Here is a 23,754-nt window from a genome sequence, read left to right on the forward strand (position 1 = left end):
AATGAATACCATTAATTACATTATAATTTATAGATGATGACCATATGTTATTTTTCTCATTGCCCCCCTCCTAACAAAAGTTTTTGATCGTGTGATTATGTAGCACCAATCATGCAATTGCTCTTATCATTTTTCATGTACAATTTTTTTTTTTTTATAGAAATAAGATAATAGAACTTCTCAAATGCGAAATAAGTAAAAGCTAAAGCCATTTAATGGATCAATGATAAATCTCTCTAATCAAGATATTTGAATTAAAACTTCAAAGATTTCAAGATTGTCTTGGATCCTTAGGCACAATCAGTGAGAGTTTAAAGATTTCAACAATTTACGATAGTGTTATCAAGTAAAGGAGTAGTAGGGATTTCAAGACTTCAATAATTTCAAACCAACATGCAATTTCAAATCATGCATATAGGCTGTATCGGCCTAATAGCACTAACCTAGTGCCTGAGCCCAATAGGATATGTGGAAGCATGTGGGGCACTAACCTATTCAATACAACTCTGCTTTCTTTCCCACTCTCTATGCGGGATTACTTTTTTCAAACCTAAATAGAAAAATTACTTATGCAAGGTAGGGTTTCAACTAAAAACCTTGAGATTGAAATCAACAACCTTTACCACTAGGTTAAATGAGAATATAAAATCTTTTATATATTATATTATAAATTAATTAAAATAAAAAAATATTATAAATAAATTAATTTTAATTTTTTATTATGTATTTTATATAATAATTTAATATAAAATAAATATAAATTTATAAATAAAATTATCAACATTTTTAAATGAAAAAAATACTTATATATCTTATTTTCTTTTATATCTTTTGATATATATTAATTTCCTTATTAAAACAACTTCAATAAATGTATTATTATTTTTCTATCATTTTTTGAGTTTTTCCAACATTTTTATGAGTTTTTATTTTTTATTTTTATTAATTTTTATCTCACTTATATTTTGTGTTAAAATATCCATTAATATTTCTCGATATCCATAAAATTAAGTTATTGATATATCCATTAAAACCAATGTTTTAAGAATCAGATCAAATCGGCCAGTTTGAGCATCGACCGACCAAATCAGTTTGATCCACCCCTACTCACTGTTTGGACATTGAACTTTCTGTGAACTAGCGGTTGAACTGGTGAATCACCTGAACCAGATAGTTCTTAACGAATTGAACAATTTGATTATGTTTTTTAAGCCAAAAAGACGTCGTTTTGATGCAAACCAGATCACTCCATGAGAAGCCCATCCAACCCATTTTTGTCATCAAGTCCAACAAGCTTTTAGTCTTGCAAGTCAAAGATTCTTGCATGCCTTTTAAACCCCATGATCCTTACAGATTTTTTTATCCATTAAAATTAAGGCTGAACCATTAAGCTATGAAACCTTTTCATTATATTATATTTGCAAATAATTATATAATGATAATTATAAAAATAATATAAATTAATTAATATAATAATTTTAAAATAATAAAATACAAAGACATGCAAATGAAATTAAATATTATATTTTTTTTTCATTTTAAATATATCTTTATATTTAAATATTATATATGTTCTATTTAATAAAATTTAAAATATTATTCATATTTATCTTCATCATTTAATTTGATATGTCAAATATACAAATGAAATATTATTAAAAAAATTTAATTATATATAATTTTAATTTCTTATAATTATGTTAAATTTTATATAATATATAAATTATATATTTATGATGTCATAGGTTCGACTACGGTTTCACCACTAATTTGACCAGTGAGTCGTGAATTGATAACTTTTCTAATTCAATCATTGGTCCGATTCTTAAAACATTGATCAAAACCGATATTTTCAAATTATGATACACTTTCTAATTCTTTAATGAATGAAGACAATGAAAACTTTATAATGCAGAAGAGTGAGTGCATAGAAAGTCAACACTCATGGTTATCTACTATTACATCAACATCAAAGTCTAAAATACAAGGATGCATAACACCAAGAAACTTAAAACATTAAATATAAATCTAACTAGCAAAGTAATACTCAATTATCCTCCTTCTTAGTGTTGCAAGACATTTTAAAGGATAAACCAGAGCCACTGAGCTTTTCTTCAAAAGCATTTTCAATTCGCTCTGCCATGGAAGGGGTTACATAATTAACCCAATCTCCCACCTCTCCTTTCCTATAGAAACTGCTATTTTTAAGTCCACTGGTGTGCATTCCATTCATATTCACCTCTAAGTTTTTAAGGCTGTCAAGACTACACAATCTTGATATTTCCTCTATCATCCCTTGTCTCTCTTCCTCCTCAGAGAAAGGAACGCCCAGGAAGTGGGCTAACCTTTTCAATTGACAGATGATGTCCTTTTTCAAATCTTCATATTTCAGAAACAACACCTTCTCTGGTCTCTCCCTACTCATCCTCCAGTACCCCAACACGTGATCCCAGTATGGTCCACATCCTTCAATTCCCTTGCACACCATCTCCAGACCAGCCTCCAGTGAATCTGGCTGCAGGGGTTCAGGGCGATTGTGGTTTACGAAATGCCACAGTGAGATGAATTTGTCTACTGGATTTCGACACATGTACACAATCCGACACTTGGAATCTTTAATGGACGGCGGCAACAGTTCATATGGCAGGTGGGTTGCAAGGAATCTAGGGCGAGGAAGGTCTTGGAGATCGGAATACTCCGATTTCATGTAATAAAGGTCATATTCAAGGAAACGTACCAGTTGATGAGGGCTGGTAGTGAGCAAAGGGCTCTGAGTGAGTGGGGAATCCTTTCGGTTGGCAATGGCAAAGGTGAGGGCCTTCAACCAAGTGGTGCCTGATTTTGCAGAAGTGATGATTAATACATCTTCGTCTTCTGCCTGGAAGTGTTTCTGAAAGAGAATGATGCCATGAAGGGGTATAGCTCGGAACCAAAAGCCTTGATAGAGATAGTAATAGCTTCCATCCCAGGTTTTTTCTCTAGGAAGGGTTGCGAGTAGTTGTTGACACTCATCGCTAAGCTTCTCAAAATCTACTTCTTCAAAAAAAGGGATTGCGGAGCTTTCCATTTTCTCCATGAAAATGTGGGTGCAGAGTGAGCAATTGAGTGAAGAGCACACGGTTAAATAGCAAGTATAAGTGCAGCACATCCATTTTTATGTTTCATTTACTCTTCATCTTTATTTATAAAAATAAATAAATAAATAAGAAACCAAGGCCCTATTAACAATGGTTCTTAAAAATAATTTTTTTTTTAAATAAAAAGCAGTTTTTTTTTTTTTTTAACTTCAAAAATATGTTTGGTAAATTACTGATAGAAAAATAAACTGACAAATTTGATGTATTTTAGTTATTTTCCGGGAAATATTTAAGAAATAATTGAAAATATGGAAAATATTTTAATAATTTTGTACATTGAATGCATGGAATAAGCTAATAAAATTATTGTTCATATTTGAGTTTCCAAATACAGTTTTATTCCTTAAAAAAATTGAAAATGATTTTTAAGAATTGTTTTTAAAAATTATTTTTAAAAATTAATTTTTTAAAAACATTCCCACATACTCTAAAACCTTTTCTCTCTTTCTTTTTCTTCGTCATTCTTTTTCAAAGTTTTCCATCAACTTTTGATAAACAAACCCAATTCCAAAAATTCAATACAAATTTTGAAGCCCTAATTAGATTCAAATTTTGTAACATCCAACCAATGTCCATGTTTTCTACTGGCCTTATTCTTAAAACGTTGCAAATATTAATTCTCTTCTTTAGCTTTAATTTTTATCACTTTCTCGTTTACTTATTCTTCCTATGAGTTGTCCACTTCACGAACCACTTAATTATAGATCAAGGGTTAATTTCATTCATCTTTTTAAAGGTTTTGATTAAATTCATCTAGTTCCCATAAATTTGAAATTTCATCAAATACCTCCTTTATCATTTTTATTTCCTATTTTTATTCACTTTCCCTCTTACTAAAAAAAAGGAAGGTATATGATGAAATTTCAAACTTGTAGATGTTAGATGTATTTAATCAAAACCTCAAGGAATGTGAATAAAATTAACCTTTAAATCAATAGATCCTATGTTTTTTACATAAACAATGCAAAATCACTTATATACAATTGACTAATGCAACAAGATTCATAAATAGTGAAATTTCATTTATAACCTTCCATGTTCATCACTATACCAAGTCCCTCATTTATTTATAGTAGGTAAATTTTCCATCCGATGCATTCACTACATTTTCAGATACTTTAAATTATGTTTCCTAATAATTTGCTCTCCATGTGACCATGACTCAAGAGAGTTTAAGTGGTCATGTAACTTCATCATCATCTTGAGAGAATTCAATGTGCCAAGTACCTTGTATATTCCAACCATCGTACGTGTTTATAATAATTGGAAAAATTATGTTTTGGACTCAATTGGACTCAAAAATTAAGATTTGACCCATAAAAATTACATAATTGATGAGAATAATATAAAATATGAAGAGACTAATATATCCTTCAAAACTATTTTAAGTATTTTCTATTACAATATTTGATAAACTTTTTTATCTTAATTTTTTTAATAATTATTTTGAAAATTTATTATTTTTAGAAAACTATTTTTTTAAAAAAAAATTCTAAAAATATATCATTTAAAAAAAATGATTTTGATATATTTTTAGTTATTTTTTACATACATAATTTTAAATATATATATTTTTCAAGATGTTTGATTTTTAAATAATAATAATATTATTAATAATTTATTTTTATTTTTTTGGAAAATGGTGTATTTTTTTTCCAAATCACTAAATTAAATTAAATTTTATTGAGGTTTACAAAAAGAATAAAATTTAAATAAATGTTTTTCTACTCTTTTTTTTTTTATAATCAATAAAGGTCATTTTTGGAAAGATAAAAAATTCATATATTTCTTTTCAATTTTCACGCTTTCTCTAGGTCTTGGGCTTAAATGGTGAACTTATATGGACCAAAACTTAGTTTTTGTGCCCAACTAGATCCAAAACACAATTATCCCGTAATAATTTGCTCTCCATGTGACCATGACTCGAGAGAGTTAAAAGTGGTCATGTAACTTCATCGTCACCTCGAGAGAATTCAATGTGCCAAGTACCATATTCCAACCATCGTACGTGTCTATAAATACCAACAGCTGGTCATGTGCTATTATTGTCCGAATAGCTTTCCAAGAATTGTACAAATATTTGTGGTTGTTATAGAACTGAAAGCTTATACATTTTGAACTCGATTGCATTTTTTAAAAGTGAAATATCATTCTTCTTCAAAAATAGATGAAATGAAATACCATTGTTACTGAAAGTTGTAGAAAGTTTGCAGCTGCAAGAGTTTTGGACCTGAAGTCAACCTTATGGGAACTACCCTTTAGAATCTTGAAGCACTGGGTTTTACAAACACATGATGCAATAAGAATCATAATATGACACTCTATATTCTTGCAGAAATTGATGGCTGGACTATGGATATGAAGTCTCGCAGCTGAAAATGACAGACCTAAGATTTATCTTCACCCAGCCAAGGGAATTGTGGTAGAAAATAACTGGGAAAATGGGGTCAGTGTATATTATCTTCATATTTAAATTTTCTGATTGCCAAACAAAAGAAAGAAAATCAAATCCAGTGCTCAATTCCTCTCATTCCTTTCCCTTGAAAATTTCGTTCCAAAGGCAAATTAATTAAGCAATAACTAGAGACTCAACGTTCTAAAATGCAAATTGCACCCAAGTTTTTCCATTCAGATATCAATTCCAGCAACAAAGTAACTCACTTTTGAAAAGAAGAAGAATTGGTTGAATTAATATTATTGATGTTGAAGTGTGTATTTATACAAGAAGGTTTGAGATCTTTTTCTACAAGTCAGGAATCAGCTTACCATATTCTAGACTATCCAGTTATAAGTCAGGCATTACAATAGGAAAACTAACATATACAGGGAAGATTTAGGAAGATTGACTTTCCAACAACTTTAGGAGGTAGATTGAGAATGTCGAGGCAGATTCCTTTGGCATATACAGTTTCCTCGGGTCCTTCAATCTCTGATAAACACAAATTTTCATACAATTTAGTAAAATTTTCATACAAATTTTGATCCTCTTGTTTCTTTCTAATTACTTTCAGCTCCACATTAGGCCCCAAGCACCCCTAAAAGTACAACAATAATTTTAAAAATATCATTAGATCGAATTCACAAAAAATTGACTATAAAGTAAATGGGGTTGGCTCAAAAAATCAATGGCCACTTATAAATGGCATTGCCACCATCCCGCTTTCAATAAATGGCTAGCAAAAGTCTTATTAAATTGGATATTTAAGTGCATCCGGCGGTAGGTAAGAAGGTAACCCATATGAGAAGGGAGCAGGAAGTCCACCTGGAAAATTTAATTTAAGTTATAGTCACTGTCACAAAACTTTATTTGATTCCTACTCTATCATTTTGTACGTCACGACAATCAACAGAGACGATGGATGGGCCCAAAGTACAGTTGGAATTCATAATTGATTGGCAATGGAGTCCTACTCTATTATTTTATTTTGTACGTCACGACAACCAAAAGAGACGATGGATGGGCCCAGATGCACACACATGCACTAAGTGTGATAAAAATATCAGCTCATGATTTTTATGAATGGTTTGTAATAGGTTAGTCTCTCTATTTAAGTGATTGAATAGTACGGGCCTCTGAAGCCTAGTGGTATCTCGTGGCTTCTCACATGGAAAGGCCCAGGGTTCTGCTATTGGGAAGGGGTCTTAGCCCATGGGCTAGGCAAATGATTCTCTTGTGCTAAAAAGGAAGGGACTGAGTGAAGAGCTTGTCTTCCATGTGCTATTTGTTTTTTTTTACAGCAATAGAGACAACTTTATTCTAGTATTCTGTGAATGATAAGATATTTGGTGGAGGTATTGTGCCTATTCTTGAAAAATAGGAAAGCAGGGTGTAAGATGATACTTGTATATTTTTACTAACAAGTATATTATCTAACCTAAGATTTATCTTCACCCAGCCAAGGGAATCGTGGTAGAAAATAACAGGGAAAATGGGGTCAGTGTATATTATCTTCATATTTAAATTTTCTTATTGCCAAACAAAAGAAAGAAAATCAAATCCAGTGCTCAATTCCTCTCATTCCTTTCCCTTGAAAATTTCGTTCCAAAGGCAAATTAATTAAGCAATAACTAGAGACTCAACGTTCTAAAATGCAAATTGCACCCAAGTTTTTCTATTCAGATATCAATTCCAGCAACAAAGTAACTCACTCTAGGAGGTAGATTGAGAATGTCGAGGCAGATTCCTTTGGCATATACAGTTTCTTCGGGTCCTTCAATCTCTGATAGACACAATTTTTCATACAATTTAGTAAGATTTCACAGAAACACAGAAAAGAAGAGAAGAAATGAAGAACTAACGGGCGTCAAATAAAGAAGAAGAGCAGTGAAAATTAAAGAACAAAAGTTTGTTTGAGAACTTATAAAATATAATTAGTAGATTTTAACCTTATAAAGGGGTTAGAATTGTTTGCTTACATATTATCGGGCCTAAATCCTATCAGTTTAAGTTTTTATGAAAGTACATAAAACATAATTAGTTTATATTCCTAAAACTTATAAAACCTATTTACTCGAATCATATTGTAGTGAGTTTTAGGCATTTTTTGGTAATTGTTCTCAAAAAATAATTTTGAAAAGCTGTTTTTTAATGTTTTATAGAACCAAAGTTTGTTTGAGAACTTGAAATATTTTTAACTTGTTTTTAATATTTTTATATTAAATACTTTATTTTTAATCATTCTATATATTTGTATAATTATTTTTTTAAACAAATATCATAAAATAAATGAAAATAATTTAAAAATATTATTTGAAAACACTTTATTTTATGTTCTAAGAACAGAAAATATATAACAAATTTTAGTTTGTTTGAGAATTGGTTTTTAGAATGGTTTTATATTCTCCAGAACAAAAAAGACAAAAAATATGTTTGGTAATAAAAAACCGTTTTCTATTTTTTGTTCTTAAGAACATAAAATATAGTGTTTTCAAATAACATTTTTTAGTTGTTTTCTAAAAATTTTCACTTGTTTTCTTAAGGTTATTTTAAGAAATAATGATACAAACATATAAAATGATTAAAAATAAAACACTAGATATAAAAATTATTTTTAAAATATTAAAAACATTTTAGGTTTTCAAACGGATTTTTTTTTATAAAAATTAAAGAACAATTTCAAAAATTGTTCTAAAAAATTATTTTTCAAAATTATTTTTAAAAACAACTATCAAACAAACTCTAATTGGACAAAAGTGAACCCAATTAGCAACACATCATATATGGGAGGTGGATGAAGATTTGATTGCCATTTCCTAAAAGAAAAAAAAAATTATTTAATATATATTAATGTAATCTCAAAATTTGTTGTCATGTATTTATTTTTATATTAAATTTGTTTTTTATTAATTAAATATTATATATTATTATTTTATATTTAAAATGTTCATAAATAATTAAAATGAAACAGTTTATATTGAAAGGACTTACCATGTCAAAGATTCAACCACAACGTTGAATAAACCACCAACAATCAGACAACCAAAATTCCAGAGCCCAGAATTTCCAAAGCTAAAAATGTCACGAGAAAAAATTCAACCTATCTGGTATCATTTTCAATCAAAATATAACAAGAAATCAAACTCAACAACAATGTTGAAGGAGAAAAGAATAACAGAATAAGAGATTGGAAGGCTTGACTACCGGACTGAAGGTATCATAATAATCAATGCCTGGGCGTTGATAAAAACCTTTTGCAACCAAACGAGACTTGAACCTGTCAATAGAGCCATCAGAATTACGTTTAGTACGGAAAATCCATTTACAACCCACAACATTTTGACTAGGATTGGAAGGCACTAGTTCCCATGTCCCATTCCGAACAAGAGCATCATATTCTTCAGACATGGCCTTGCGCCATTTTGGATCTTTAAGAGCTTGGGTTGGTGTGGCGGGTTCAAGATCAAGAGGTTTGGATAATTGGATGTGAAGATTGAGTTTTTGAATAGGTTTGCGAATGTTGTTTTTGGCTCTAGTTTGCATAGAATGGTTTGAGTTTGTGGTGTGGTGGTCTGGTTGAGTGGTGGGTGGCAAGGAGTTTGTGGAGGGCAACTGATGTGGTTGGTTTTGGTTGTTGGCGGGGCTGAGATGAGAAGTAACAGGTGCAGAAGCTTCACATTGGAGTTGTTGTTGAGGATGAACTGCAGATGGTGGTATGAGTGCTGATGTTGTGGTGTTGATATGAATTAGTGGTGGTATCCAAGTAGAAACAGAGGTTGATTCAGGTCGTGGAGCTTGTGGAAGAGAAGATTTAAAAGGAAAAATTGATTTAACAAATCTAACATGCCTAGAAACAAAAAATTTTGATGTGGATGGATCATAGCAGAAATAGACACTTTGAGTTCGAGAGTACCCGAGAAAAATACATGGCTTAGAACTAGAGTCAAGTTTATAGCTAGAATAGGGGCGAAGCTAAGGATAGCATAGACAACCAAATATTTTGAGTTTTGAGTAATTGGGAGGAGTACCAAAGATTTTTTCATAAGGGGATAAGAGATTTAATGTTGGAGTTGGCATCCGATTGATCAAGTAAACGGTTGTGGAAAAGGCATTAGACCAGTAAGGCAAAGGAATAGAAGCATGAGAGAGAAGGGTGAGACCTGTTTCAACAATGTGGAGATGGCATCGCTCAGAGAAGCCATTGTGTTCGGGGGTGTGAGGTGGAGTAGTGAGATGAGAGATACCATGAAGAGCAAGAAAGTTAGAGAGAGAAATGTATTCACCACCATTATCAGAGTACAAGGTATGGATGTTTTGATTGAAGTGTTTTTCTACAATGGCTTTAAATCTTATGAATATGTCTTTGACTTGGGATTTTTGTTTTAGAGGATAATACCAGATATATTTAGTAAAATGATCAACAAAAATTACATAATACTTAAAGTCATCATAAGAAATAATAGGTGATGTCCATACATCTGAATAGAGTATTTGAAGAGGACGACTAGAATTAATGGTAGAATTGGAAAATGAGAGTTTATGACTCTTATTGCAATGACATGCGTTACAAGAAAAATGTAAAAGGCTAGAAGATGATAAAGCAAGATTATTTGTAGAGATGACATGCTTTAAAATAGGAAAAGCAGGGTGTCCCAATCGGTGATGCCATTCCGATGAGCTGGTTTTGACACTGGAGAAGGCAAGTAGAGGTGATGATACCGGCCACTCATACACACCATCCTTAGTTTTGCCCTTCAAAAGTGTTGCTCCTATGTGAAGATCCTTTACAAGAAAAGAATATGATAAGAATGTAATTGAAACATTGTTGGAGATATAGAGTTTGGAAATTGAAATCAAAATTTTTTTCATGCTAGGAACACAGAGAACATTGGTTAAGGAAAATTGAGCATTGGAAGTGTGGAGAGAGAGGGAACCAGTATGTGTTATGGGAAGTCCTGTTCCATCACCAATCATAATGTCGTCAGAGCCATTGTATGGTGCATGAATAGAGAGATTTCTCAAGTCGGAGGTGACGTGATGAGAAGCACCACTATCCAATAGCCATGTTGGGGTGTTGGAGGTATTAGCAGCAAAGTGAGCTTTTGGTTGCTAGGAGGAGTTTGGCGTTGCTGTACTGGTGTTGGTGGATGTCTCAATTGGTATTAATCTGAAAAAGGGACAGCGCTTTGCTGTATGTCCTTGAATTCTACAGATTTGGCAGTAGCCAAGATAAGGCTTTGGAGAGCTGCGATCTGAATGTAAATTGTTAGCGCTAGTGGGTGTAGGGAATCGATTACCAGAGGTGGGCGACGGACGCCAGCCCGTAGTGCTATTGCCAGGATTGGAGGGTGGACGCTAGCCTGTGTTGTTTCCGGAGGAAGAATTAGAGTATGGTAGGTTTCGTGACCCAGAGTAGGCACGATTGGCAGGATTAGCAGAGGCAGGGAAGTAGGATTGTTCAGTCTTTGTGGTGCTTTAAAGAGAAGCTTCAAAGTTGAGAAGCTTTTCATGGAGTTCATCAAAGGAGATTGGAGTATCTCTAGCTTGAACTGCCCGCACCAATTCTTTGTAGTCTTCACCAAGTCCCTCAAGAATCTTTTCTAAGAGATCTTCATCATCAACAACTGCGCCTAGAATGGCAAGTTCATCAACCCAAGCCTTGATGGTCCGAAGGAATTCAAAGACACCCATGGATCCCTTCGTGATTTGTTTTAATTGATTTTTCACCTGCTTGATTCTTCCACGAGATGGTTTGGCATATGTATTGGCCAATATTGTCCAGGCTTCCCTTGTTGTTTTTGCTCGAGCAATAAATGGAATTATGGTGGGGGATAGAGAACCAAGAATGGCATTGAGAAGGAGTTGGTCCTGCCTAATCCAAAGTGTATGTGCTGGATTTGGTGTAGTGGTTCCTGGAAGAATTGTTGTTGGACAAGGATATGATCCGTCGATGAATCCTAGAAAATCATACCCAATAAAGAGAGTCTGAAATTGTAGTTTCCAAGATACATAGTTGGTGGAGGTAAGCTTTAATGGAGTTTGAGCTGCAACATTGATGCTAATCAATGTGCTATGAGGGTCGTTTGTGTTATGAATGGTGGTGTTGGCCCTGGTAGTCATTAGAAGGGAAGGGAAAAAAAATAAAAATAAAAATTTAAGCTAATGGCTCTGATACCATAACATAATAAGAGATTGGAAATTCTGATATCTTATTGAAGGAATCGATGCAATATATACAGCTAAAACCATAACAGAGTTGCCTAGTCTTAAGCCTATATACATGGAAATATTAAGCTGGAAAAGAGAATATACAAAAAGATAAAGTTTGTTATAACAGCTGTAGAGAACAAGTCAATTGAGGATGTGTCTATCTGATAAAGAAAACCCTTAGCTATGTTTGGTTCCCATAAAATTTGAAGGAAAATGCAAGGGAAAGAAAATATAAAGGAAAAGTAGAAGAAAAGAAAAAGTGAAGGAAAATAAAAAGATAGATTAAAAATTGATAATTTTTTTTTTGTTACTTCAAACTCATTTTATTTATTTTAACTCATCAATATAAAGATTAAATAATTTAAAAATATATAAGCTTTTAATTAGTTTTAATTATATTTGATTTTCTTTCATATTTTTCATAGTTCAACCAAACATGAAAAATCATTTTCTTTTGTATTTTTTTTTCTTTCTTTAGTATTTTCCAGAACCAAACATAACCTTAACCCTGTGTCAGAAAAGAAAAGGAAAATAAAATAAAATTGCATTTTTTACTCTTCTGTTTACTAGTTAAAAATCAAATCACTAGAGGAATTGCACAACATTCAATGGAAGTTGAAATGAAGACGAGAAGCTACAAGGCTTAATCTTTCTTATTCTTATCCTGTCTTTCGTTTTCCTAGGGTTTTTGAGCAACCAAGCGGAGCAGGAAAATTTGAGTAAAAAAAGAGGAGGGTAAGGATGAGAATACCTTTTCTCCGGCGCAGGTCATGGACCAGTTGCAGAAGGATCCAACTTGAAGTGAGGAAAGAGATAAAGGTTAACCGAACTAAATGATGTCGTCGAGCTTCAGTCCCTAATTTTACATGAAAATGAAAATAAACGAAATAGAAAACACATCAGCATATTTTTATATAACTATTTTAATATTTTCCAAAAAGGAATTAATTATTATTAATTATTTAATAAAAATTATTAAAAAAATAATTTAGAAAAAAATAAAACAAAAATTTTAAACTTTTAATCAATTTTAAGTATTTATATTTAAAAAATATTATACTATCATGACAACTCTATAAAAAATAAATAAATAAATAAATAAAACTAGATATCAAATTAAAAGTAATTAATTTATTTTTTATTATTTAATAAATAAACATATATTATTATGTGTAGAGCAGGGGAGTATGGTCTAAAATTTCTTAAAATTTCCTAAAATTTTAAGATTATTAATAAACAAGCATATGCTATTATTTGTCTTACAAGCATTTTTTCTTAAAATTTTAAGAAATTAAAAACATTATTAATCCCGTTTAAATAGAATTTCTTAGATACAATATTTCCTAAACTTTTTAAAAATCTAAAATAATAATTTTATTCCAATGAGATTTCTAACTCTTATCAAATTAAAATAAAAAGAAGTTATATTTCAATCACAATCTTCTAAAAAAATTATTAAAGTTAGGTATGAAAGTAGAGGTACTTATAAACCGGGAAAAATGGGTTTTGACTCACCAATTTGAAACAATATAGAAAAAAGAACCAAAAATTATAAACACCAAAAAATGAGAAGACCTTGTTATAATTTAGAATTTGTTGCATCGTGCAAATTTATGGATGATCATACGTGATAATATAAATCTCTTTGTGGCTCTATATAAAAAAGGGAAGACCTTTAACGAATTTTCATTATGTTTCCTCCATAACATTATATTTCCTTTTTTTTCTCATTTTCTTCTTCTTCCACTTTATTTTCTACAATATGTTATCAAACACAATAAAGGAGAACTAGGATATAATAGAGGAGCACGCAACAAGACTATATCAAGGTCCAAAATCTCATATATTTTCAAAACCTTCTATATGATAAGATAGATGGATCCTTCTAATTCCACAACACATAATGAAGATATATGTCTTGTTGATTGTGCAACAACACATACAATTCTTTGAAATAAAAACTATTTTTCGAACTTAACATTTGGATTGATTAATGTAAATACAATATCAGGTTTTGTAAACCTGATTCAAGGTTTTAGAAGAGTCATTATTATATTACTTGGTAGAATCAAATTTATCATTGATGATGCATTATATTCTGCTGAATCCAAAAGGAATTTTCTTAGTTTCAAATGTTAAAATATGGACTCATATATGTAACATAGTTTATGATTAAGCTATTCGCATTCGCGTATTTTATTTTCTATTTGTTCTAAAGTATGGGCCACCTCATGTGTAGAGCCCGATACCATATGTGTCTCAGATGATGGGCCTGAGACACATATGACCCAATATTTAAAGGGAATGGTCCCTAAGGCATAAAGAGTATATAAAGTCAAGTGTCTGTTCATTTTTTGGGATATTTTTTTAATAGAATAGAACGCGCTCTCTCTCACTACCATCGCCAGAGAGAATACAGAGATGGTGGTTTCCCCTCTATAGCCTTAGAAGATCCATACCTTGTTCAAAACTGAAAAGCAAAAATTGACTCAGGTTTGTTCATTTCTATAAAGATGTTTGGCATAAATTCTTCATATGATTCAACATGAGATCCCAGTCTGTCATTGGATTTACAATGGAGTCCCCATCAATTGGTATCAAAGCCGACATGTTTAATCATTGTGAAATTGCTACATTTTAATTCTTAATGCATATTTCTTTGTAAAATACATTGCAACCCATTCCGTCAAAGCCCTTGATAGGCATACAACTTTGCTCCTGTCATGGTGGCCTTCCCTGCAATGGCGTTTTGGCGGACGATTATAGATTGGAGAAGACGACTCTGATCCTTGGCGCCGCTGCTGGTGTCTCTGAACGCTGGATTCCTCCGACGCCACTTAGAAGACGGTTGGGAGCGCCACTGTAACGCCATTTCAGGCAAGCGAGACGTCGTTATGACGTCTTTTCCAGACGGCGGTGCAGTTCAGACACCGTTATGGTGTTGTTCCTAGTCAGGTGACGCCATCTAGGATCCGTTTTGGCACAATTGTTGCAGGCGTTCCAGATCTGTAGAGTCCTCCGTTCAGGCACCGGTCAGAAGCGCTATTTTCAGGTGTTGTTGCAAGCCTCCTTGCGACGCCGCTCTCATTGTTGTTGGGGATCGGAGTTGAAGACGTTGTTTTGGCGTCGTCCCCCATTGGCGACGTCGTACCGTTGCCAACGTAGTTTGAGGATTGCTCCGACGCCGTTTTGGCACCACTAATGATGCGGCTGCAGGGGACCTTAGGTCGTTTGGGGCTGTAGTGGATAATATATATATATATATATATATATATATATATATAAATAGTTCAAATCCTTGTAGGTGGGACTAACAATGAGGCCTTTAAATACATTACTCATCATGTCCAGGTTTATGATAGAGCCCAATGTGTGATAATATGGGCCTGTTTGTATGGGTTTGTTTACTTAAAATAAAATAATATATATATATATATATATATATATATATATATATATATATATATATATATATATATATATATGTATGTATGTATGTATGTATACATGGGTTTATGCATCTAAAACAATGCCCTCTCTAAGCTATTGATAATAAAGGACTGGTGGTGGTTTGATAAATAAATAAATAAAGGTCTTAATGAGATTGACATGTAATCCCTTCTCTATTAAGGCATTCCAAGCATGAATTATATTAACGTCATCTCATTGGAAATTTATTTACTTTTATTTATCTAAACTGATCCATGCTATGGGAAGATAGGCATTTGTTATGGGTTTCTCATTCAACTTTGGTGAGAAACACTAGGATTTGAGTTATGGATTCGGTTTTAGAGAGAAAAACTCAACTGAAACCATAATTCAGGTTATTCACATGGAGTTTAAATAATGGATTTAGCCTTTTCTTGCTATATTTGTGTTTAACATTTTAAAATAAATGAATTATGTATATTTGTTGCCAAAGTGACTTATATTATATAATTTATTTATTTTATAATATGTAAACATATTATTATATAAAAATAATCGTCCCAAAGGAAGATTATTTTAATATAATAATAAATAAAGTAGTCATAAATATGTGACATATAAAGTTGATCTTGTATGTTGTATGTCAGTCCAAAGACAGACATATTGCTTCGGTTTTATTGTCAATATTTATGAATTAATTTTGAAAATGATACCAATTACAAGTTGATATTTTTGTCTAAAGATTGAATATTAATGTTTGTGCTAGATATCTTGTGATAGGCCCACATGAATATACATATATATGTTAAATTTTTATTTATTCATGCATGTATGATATTTTTATGACTGATTGTGAGCTTTATTGTTATGAATTTAGCATCTTTTATATTTGCAAATGTTAATAACATTCCTGTGCTTAATGGCACAAACTTCAAGAAATGGAAGGAACATGTTATAATTGTGCTTGGGGTACATGGATTTGGACTATGCATTAAGAGAGGATCGCCCTCCAGACCTTACTAGTGCCAGCACTGCTGAGCAAAGGTCTATAGTGTTGTAATGACATATACTGTTTAATATACTATTTTCCTTTTTATAAGAACTGTTTATTGTTATAATCAACACAAAAGTTATGTTGAGGATGTTTGACTGCTAATGTTGAGGAGTGATGTAGGATCCTAAAATTTCTAGCACTATGCAACTTTCTTGTGTTATGGAATAAGGTGAAGAAACTAAAAGATGGATTGGAAAAACAAAAAGATATCCTTAGCAATCGTACCAAGGTTCCTAGGCAATCACAGTTAGGAAAAAGGCGATTACACCCTTAAAAGAAGCATAATAGATGTTGAAGCTTTTACTAAATTCTCTTCTCACTTTGAAAAGTTACATAGAACAACTAATGACCCTTTCTTAATTCCTTATCTTCTCTTGTAAGAATAAGAAAAAATAAAGGCAAGGAATTTCATTTAGAAACTAAAGAAATTGAAACTTTTCTAATACAATAAGAAGACTAAAAGAAATAGAAACCTAACAAAAGCTGGCAACTATAATAAGAACTTAACTAACTAAAATAGAAACTTAACAAACAAACTATGCCATATTAAGGCTTGGACATTGGAACCAGCCTTAGTCCTTCTCTTATAAGTCTTCAAAGGATGTTTCCATCGTTGTTCCCTATCAGAGAGTGTTTTGGATACTAATAAATATCATGTTAGGTTTATGTTCTGTTCTTCTCTTCAACTGAGATGCAAGTGAAACCACTAGATTTCAAGTTATGCAATCATATGTTTTAAGCATTTTTCATGTTTCCAAATTTTTATGTCATTTCCAGAGTTCCTAAAACATCTTCTCACTTGGTGTTCCCATGTTATTGAACCAAGTGGAATGTAATATCCTCTTGGAAGCTTATCATATGGAATGCAGACCAACGGAACCTAAATATTTATGGGTAAGACCATCTACCCGATTGTTTTTATGGTGGTATTCAGCTTCAACGGATAAGTCCATCTGCAATTCCAACAAGAAATTAACTTTATTATGATAGTTCACATGGTAAAGTAAAAGCTTACGATCAAAGAGAAAAACTCCAGAAAACTTTTTTTCTTTTTTATGTTATGAAGGGAAAAAAGGAATCAAAAGTAAAAAAAAAAAATCAATGTATTAATTTGAAATGTAGAAGTAACTCAGGATGCTCACATCTTCAACTAAGGGCTTCCAATACTCTGAGACAGCGGGAGTGCGGACACGCTGTGGATCAGTAAGAGCATTCTGGACAGGTAAATAAAAACCAAGGCATGAGAATAGTAGAATGATTATCCAAAACTATCAAATAATATTATGTTAGAATGTCCCTTCATATCAAAATCAGAAAAAAAAAAAACAAGTATTAATGTATTATGAAACACTCAAAAGACCGGTAACTTGGGAATTAGCAAAGTTATACACGATGGATCTAACTATCTCATAACACACTATTTAAATTAAAATGATTGGAAGGTAAAAACAGACAACTATCTTAGTATTTTGTGGCATTTCAACCATATGAGGCACATCGATGCCCACATTTTTTTTCCCCGGTCAGACATGAATGCCCACTTGATTCTTGATCTTTATAATACTACTAATCTGGAAATTAAAATATCATAGCAATCAACCTGAGATTTAAAGGGAAAAAGAAGGAGAAAGAGAGAGAGAGAGAAAAAGAAAGTCCTGTAATGATTTAATTCTCATTACTAAGGATGTGTTGTTTAGGGCCTAGTTTGCATTGATTTTATGGGCCCCATGGGCCAATTATGCAGTTGGACCACAATTATTCTCTAGTGAACTTTAATTATTTTTCCTTTTGAAGTATTTGGCTACAATTCTTAAATACACCATGTTCCAAATGCATCAATAACTATCACAATCCAATTTTTTTCATACCAATAAAAAGTAACCACACTCAACTTAAAAATCAAATGGAGTTATGCAACATTTTTTGGCCCATTGTTAAGCCAAAAACTATTTCAACACATTTAACCCTTTCAGCTTCTAGCGACACCCTAATTTCCTCCTGATCTCACCAATAACCTGCTTGCCTTAATCTCACTCTGCACCACTTAACACTCCAAAATTCACTTTTGTCTAATAACAACTTCAAAATTCATAAAACTCAAAAGAACTTCCATTCCTCCTCTAATCAAGCCCCATTTTTTATACTTATGCCTGGATGAATGAATTGTAAAATTGCTCCTCTTCAATAGTCATCTCTTCTCTTTTCCCCAAACCAATGAATATTACTTTTCTAAACAAAGAAAACTTTTTGTCTTATAGAAACAAAGCTCTGGAGTCTGGAAGAGAAGTAGAAAGTTTGTTAGGAGGGTGAGTGTGAGTAAGAACATTTTAAGAATTAAGTTTCTGGATATGAAAGAAAGCCCTTTTTACACTTCCTCAAGAAAAGTTGGAAAACCCAAGTGTAACTTAGTTGAACAAGCTAGTGAGCATGACTATTCAACCCTATACTAATATTTTTTTCTTTTTCTTTTGATCCAAATTCAACTCTATACTTTTTTTTATTTTTGATAAGTAAATTTACATAATATTAATAAAGCACCAAAGAGGCACACCAAAGTATATAGGACATATACAATGGTTGCCACAAGGCGCCAAAAAAGGACAAGGGAGACAAAAATACTCATTCCCTCAACAAGAACCCAACCAATCAATGAAATCGATTAAGGACAATGGTCCTTCACCTATCAAAAGCTACAAATAAACCCAGTTTTTAGTCTTTGGTCCGAAAGCTCCTCATTATCAAAAGCTTTTTTATTTCTTTCTTTCCATAATGTCCAAAAAAAGCACAATGAGGCTGCATCCCACACTTTTTTCCATTTCCTTCCAACAAAGGAGTCATGACACCCTAGCAAAGTTGCTTTTATAGAAGACAACACTACCCAAGAAACACCAAAAAGGGACAACAAAAGCACCCATTCTCACAATGTAGAAAAATGTGATCAAACCACTCCTATTCAACAAGATAAAGAGAACATCTATTTGTTGATGCAATTTTCAAGGATATTGATGCAAGACCACAACATTTTGCAATCTTACCCGATGCTACTCTCATGGTCAACAGTGCTACATTTTCTTTTTTTCTTTTTTGTTCCTTTTAAGGGAAATTTTATCTTCTTCTAGAACCTTTCATCTTTATAAACCCAAGTAAACCAACAAAGCACAAAGCTTAAAAAGAAGAGAAAAAAAAAATCATTAAAAGTTCATAATTATTTTTGATGCATCATTTTATTGTAATTTTTTTTAATTCAACTATATTCCTTTCATTGAGTTAAGTTGCAGTATTTTTTTTTACATAGGGTCTCAAAGAATTACACCTTGATATTCTTTTCCAGGGGAAGACTAAAAAGATGCTTTTGTGGCTTGAATTATAGTTGCTTGTAGAACAAGGGAGAAGATAGTCTCTTCATGATGACTCACATCCTCTTTGCATCGTGAGAAGGTATACTTCTTCATTAAATCCTAGTTTGTCCTTATGGACATTTATATAGAAATCATTTTGTCCTTATATTGAATGAGGTACAATTATTCCTAACAAAAATCTTTCCAAGAGTTTTACTGAGAGTTTAAGTAGGTGCATCATATCAATAGTTTTATGGAATGAGTCAATGCCTCATGTACCCTTCATTTGACCTTTGGTTTTACGGAGATCTGTGCTCACTCTTTAATTTCCCATGGAGATGTCACTAGATAGGTTGTAATCTTGTTTATGAATCCATTGGAGATTGTTATCTCAGATGCAAAAACTCCCATATAGTTTTTTGCGTTTATGCGGCACTTAGACACCCCTCTAAGCCAACCTTCCAAAACTTGTTTATATATCCATTGGAGGTTGTTATCACAGACGCAAAAACTCCCACATATTTTTTCTTGCGTCTATGGGAACTTAGAAACTTCTCTAGGCCAGCCTTCCAAAACTCACACGAGATTAAATCAAGGAACCCACACAAGCACACACCAAATTACAAGGCATTAACCTCAACTTGTATTTTATTGCTACACTAAATAAGAATACAAGACATGAATTAACAAGACTCCCGCAATGGTACCAGTGAGTTCATGTTCTCTCTAGATCTTCCTATTTAGATCCCTCTAAATGTGTGTCAAGGAGGCTCTCCCATTCTCCCTTTATAGAGTGGCCACCACCTAGTTCTACTAGGACTTTTCCCAATAGATGTGACACCAACCACTCCAACTAGGACTTGGAGTCCTACTTAGACTATAATTACAATTACAATAGGAAAAGACTCCTACTCATGTTGTGCTCACTTCCACTTTGAGTGTAATTCTTCATGTTGCTATCATATGTATCTATATATGGCTCATGTGTCAGCCAAGCTCTCTTTTGGTCCACACCTCCGAGTCACATTTGTGTTGAGGCAACATGTCCTTGCATTCATTGCGTTGCTACTGCATGCACCTATGCAAGCCAAGCCCTCTTCTTGGTCAATGCATCTAAGTCTCATTCAAGCTTAGGCAACCATTTGTCTTTATGCGCACACCCCATGTTATTACGCCCATGAGATGCATCACATCCTAGCTCCTTGCCCATTGTTGCATGTTTTAGCAAGGGTCATTACCATCCCTTGCTCATGTCTGAAGCCCATGCCTCTTTATGTTGCTGCTATGGCACCATGCCACGTTCCTTCTTACTCTTGGTGCAACAACGAGTCATGACATTTGCCTATGACTCCTCATCCATGCATGAGGCATTGGGTCCTCATGTATCACATCCCACATCATGTTTTGAGTTGGCTTCATTGTTGTTGCATCTCCATGCCGCATCCAAGCAATAGGCCAGGGCATTGCGTCCATGGCTCTTTAAGCCACCTTGCATAAGGCATTGTACCCTTGTGCCACAATTGGGAGAGGATTCCGCATCAAGCCCCATGCCATTGTGGCCATGAGTTGCACACCATCACATGTTGTGGAGCCTATGTGTGGATGCCAACCAGGCCCCTTGGTGTGGCCACGCCCAAGCCACCATGTCTCATATTTAGTTACTTGTCCTATTTTAAAGAGCATCTTAGGCCATCTTGGAAGTTTATGGAGAAGACATTATCTATGCTTAAGGGGGGAATAATGAATTTATTTAATAATTCCAAAAGTCCATTAATTTCTTAGAAAGCCTCTTATTGATATGCGTGTGACCTATCGTGCACGCGGCCCCATGCGTGCACGTGGCTAGTTGTGCACCCACCCATGTGCTACAACCCCTTTTCCTATTTGATGCCACAAACCCTCTGTCACCTTATTTCTTCCCTCATGGATGCAAGATGTCCACCCATAAGACCCTTAGTGGCCTCAGTGTTCGGGTGAGGGTATAAGTATTGACAATTGTCATAAGTGAAGAAACCTGTAGGCAAATGCACAGACAGTCTAACACCCCTCCCACCCCAACCACAGACACATGCACTAAGTGTGGTAAAAATATCAACTCATGATTTTAATGAACACTCTGTAATAGGTTAATCTCTCCATTCAAGCAATTGAATAGAATTGGCCTTTGAAGCCTAGTGGCATCTTGTGGCTCCTCACTAAGGAAAGGTCCAGGGTTTTCCTCTTGGGAAGGGTCCTTAGCCTATGGGCTAGGCAAATGGATTCTCTTGTGCTAAAAAGGAAGGGACTAAGTGAAGAGCTTGTCTTCCATATGTTATTTGTGTTTTTACTGCAACAACATAATTACAAAGACACAACTTTATTCTACCATTCTTTGAATGCTAAGATATTTGGTGGAGGTATTGTGGCCATTCTTCTTGAACAATGGGAAAGCAGGGTGTAAGATGATACTTGTATATTTTACTCCAAAAAAGTTTGTGTGAGCAAATGTTCTTGCTTTAGTAGTTTACGGATATGATTATTGAATTGAACATGGTGATTTGGTGATGTACAATTCTTATTCATGTTTGAAGAGATTGTATGGATTCTGTTTTTTAATGTTGTAGGTCATGATTTGAGCAAAGCTATAGATATATGTGGTATGACATTGAGGATAAATGAAAGATGGAATATAATCTAGTTGAATCTTGCTGATTTTAGCAGAAGAGCATATGGAACTAACTATGTTGAGACATTGAGAGTTAAGGTTCTTGCCAATTGTCGGCTGATGACTTATGTCTCTAACCACCTTTACTTAGAAGAGGAACTCCCACCAAAATTTTAATCTGTACCTCCGAATGTAGGTACCAGAGCCAATTTCCTACTTGGTAACTATAAACTTGGCTTCTACTGCCCCTTCTCATTGGCTGTCAAGAACTATAAGTCACTTTTGTTGTCGAAAGCATGATGAGTCTCAAAAAAACTATCCTATCGGAAGAGTTGGCCATCCTTGATATTCATGTTTTCCACATCTTCTTTGAGCCAATCAACTGGTTATATCCAAATTGGTTTGCAAGTTGAGAAAATATACAGTAACATATCAAACTCTTCGATCTATTCCTTGTTTTAAGCAGCCTGTTTAGATGTCAGGTAATGGAAAGACAAAACCCATACTAGCAGTCCTATAGCTGTTTTTCTAAGTGCCGGAACTTGTATCTCTTATTCATAGCATCTACTTGTTATGAGTTATTTAATCTGTTGTTTTGATGTAAGTGGTTTCAAAGCGGGCATAACTTATTTTGTTCTACAGCAAGGTTGTTTTATTGATTAATCTAGAAGAGGTAAATAAGGCGCAGGTAGTGTGTAACTGAATGAGCTACTCCATACTTGTTTGTGCCACAATAAAAGCTATGGGAATCAGAAGGTGTTTCTTCAGTCTTCACCAAGGGATTGCATTCAATCTTGTCAGGCTTCAAGGTTGCATTTGAGAGATACTACCATTTTATGATTCCATGAAGTGAATATTACTTCGTCAAGCTCATTTTGTGCATCGGATTGATGATTTAATGATTGATTTGAGTTTATGGTTATGGCCATGAATCATGATCATGTTGCAATCTCAATATTGTATGAATTAAATTCAATTTTCTCCACGAAATCTTAGAATCATCATTGAGTTTGATCGCCTTATCAGTCAAAGATCATGTCCACCATATTTCCTTATAGACCTTGGCTTAGGCTACACACCCTATTTACCTTATTGTCTTCAGAGTTGGGCACATATATATGTTCCTCATAGTTGCTTCTACTCCCACTTTGGGTTGATCCTCTTGTTTCTCTTTTAATTACTTTTAGCTCCACATTAGGCCCCAAGTACCCCTAGAAAGTACAACAACAATAATTAAAAAAAAAAATCATCATAATTCACAAAAAAAAAATTCACTATAAACTAAAATGGGGTTAGCTCAAAAAATCAATGGCCACTTATAAATGGCATTGCCATCAGCCTGCTTTCAATAATGAATATTGCTACAATTTTGATGCAAAAATCCTATCTTATTCACATTCTTACTTAAAATAAAAATGAGGAAATTAAGTAAAAAAAATGAGTTTATAGATCATCACAAATTCCCTTGGAGCATGGAGATTTTCCCTTCTTTTTAAGCCAAATCC

At 33.2% G+C, this 23,754-nt stretch overlaps 3 protein-coding genes across 3 annotated transcripts in view; all 3 read right to left on the reverse strand.

The window, feature by feature from the left end:
• Positions 1 to 12,573, reverse strand: part of LOC100262610 (THO complex subunit 1) — a 70,215-nt gene extending 57,642 nt beyond the window's left edge. Inside the window, exon 1 of the mRNA XM_010660771.3 lies at positions 12,536 to 12,573. The gene's annotated coding sequence lies outside the window, so the exon portion shown is untranslated. The remainder of the gene's footprint in view (positions 1 to 12,535) is intronic.
• Positions 2,048 to 3,067, reverse strand: LOC100267771 (cytosolic sulfotransferase 15). The gene has a single exon (XM_002264538.3). The coding sequence runs from the start codon at positions 3,065 to 3,067 to the stop codon at positions 2,048 to 2,050; it is 1,020 nt and encodes a 339-aa protein (XP_002264574.3).
• On the reverse strand, positions 11,050 to 11,694 carry LOC109123679 (retrovirus-related Pol polyprotein from transposon RE1). Its single transcript, XM_019224086.1, has one exon. The coding sequence runs from the start codon at positions 11,692 to 11,694 to the stop codon at positions 11,050 to 11,052; it is 645 nt and encodes a 214-aa protein (XP_019079631.1).
• Positions 12,574 to 23,754: the final 11,181 nt, after the last annotated feature.

This window comes from Vitis vinifera, chromosome 13 (genome assembly GCF_030704535.1).
Source record: "Vitis vinifera cultivar Pinot Noir 40024 chromosome 13, ASM3070453v1".
NCBI lineage: Eukaryota > Viridiplantae > Streptophyta > Magnoliopsida > Vitales > Vitaceae > Vitis > Vitis vinifera.

What these genes read in the sequence shown, in the direction of transcription:
- LOC100267771 (XM_002264538.3), bottom strand. Translation starts at nt 3,067, where the DNA reads ATGGAAAGCTCCGCAATCCCTTTTTTTGAAGAAGTAGATTTTGAGAAG.
- LOC109123679 (XM_019224086.1), bottom strand. Translation starts at nt 11,694, where the DNA reads ATGACTACCAGGGCCAACACCACCATTCATAACACAAACGACCCTCAT.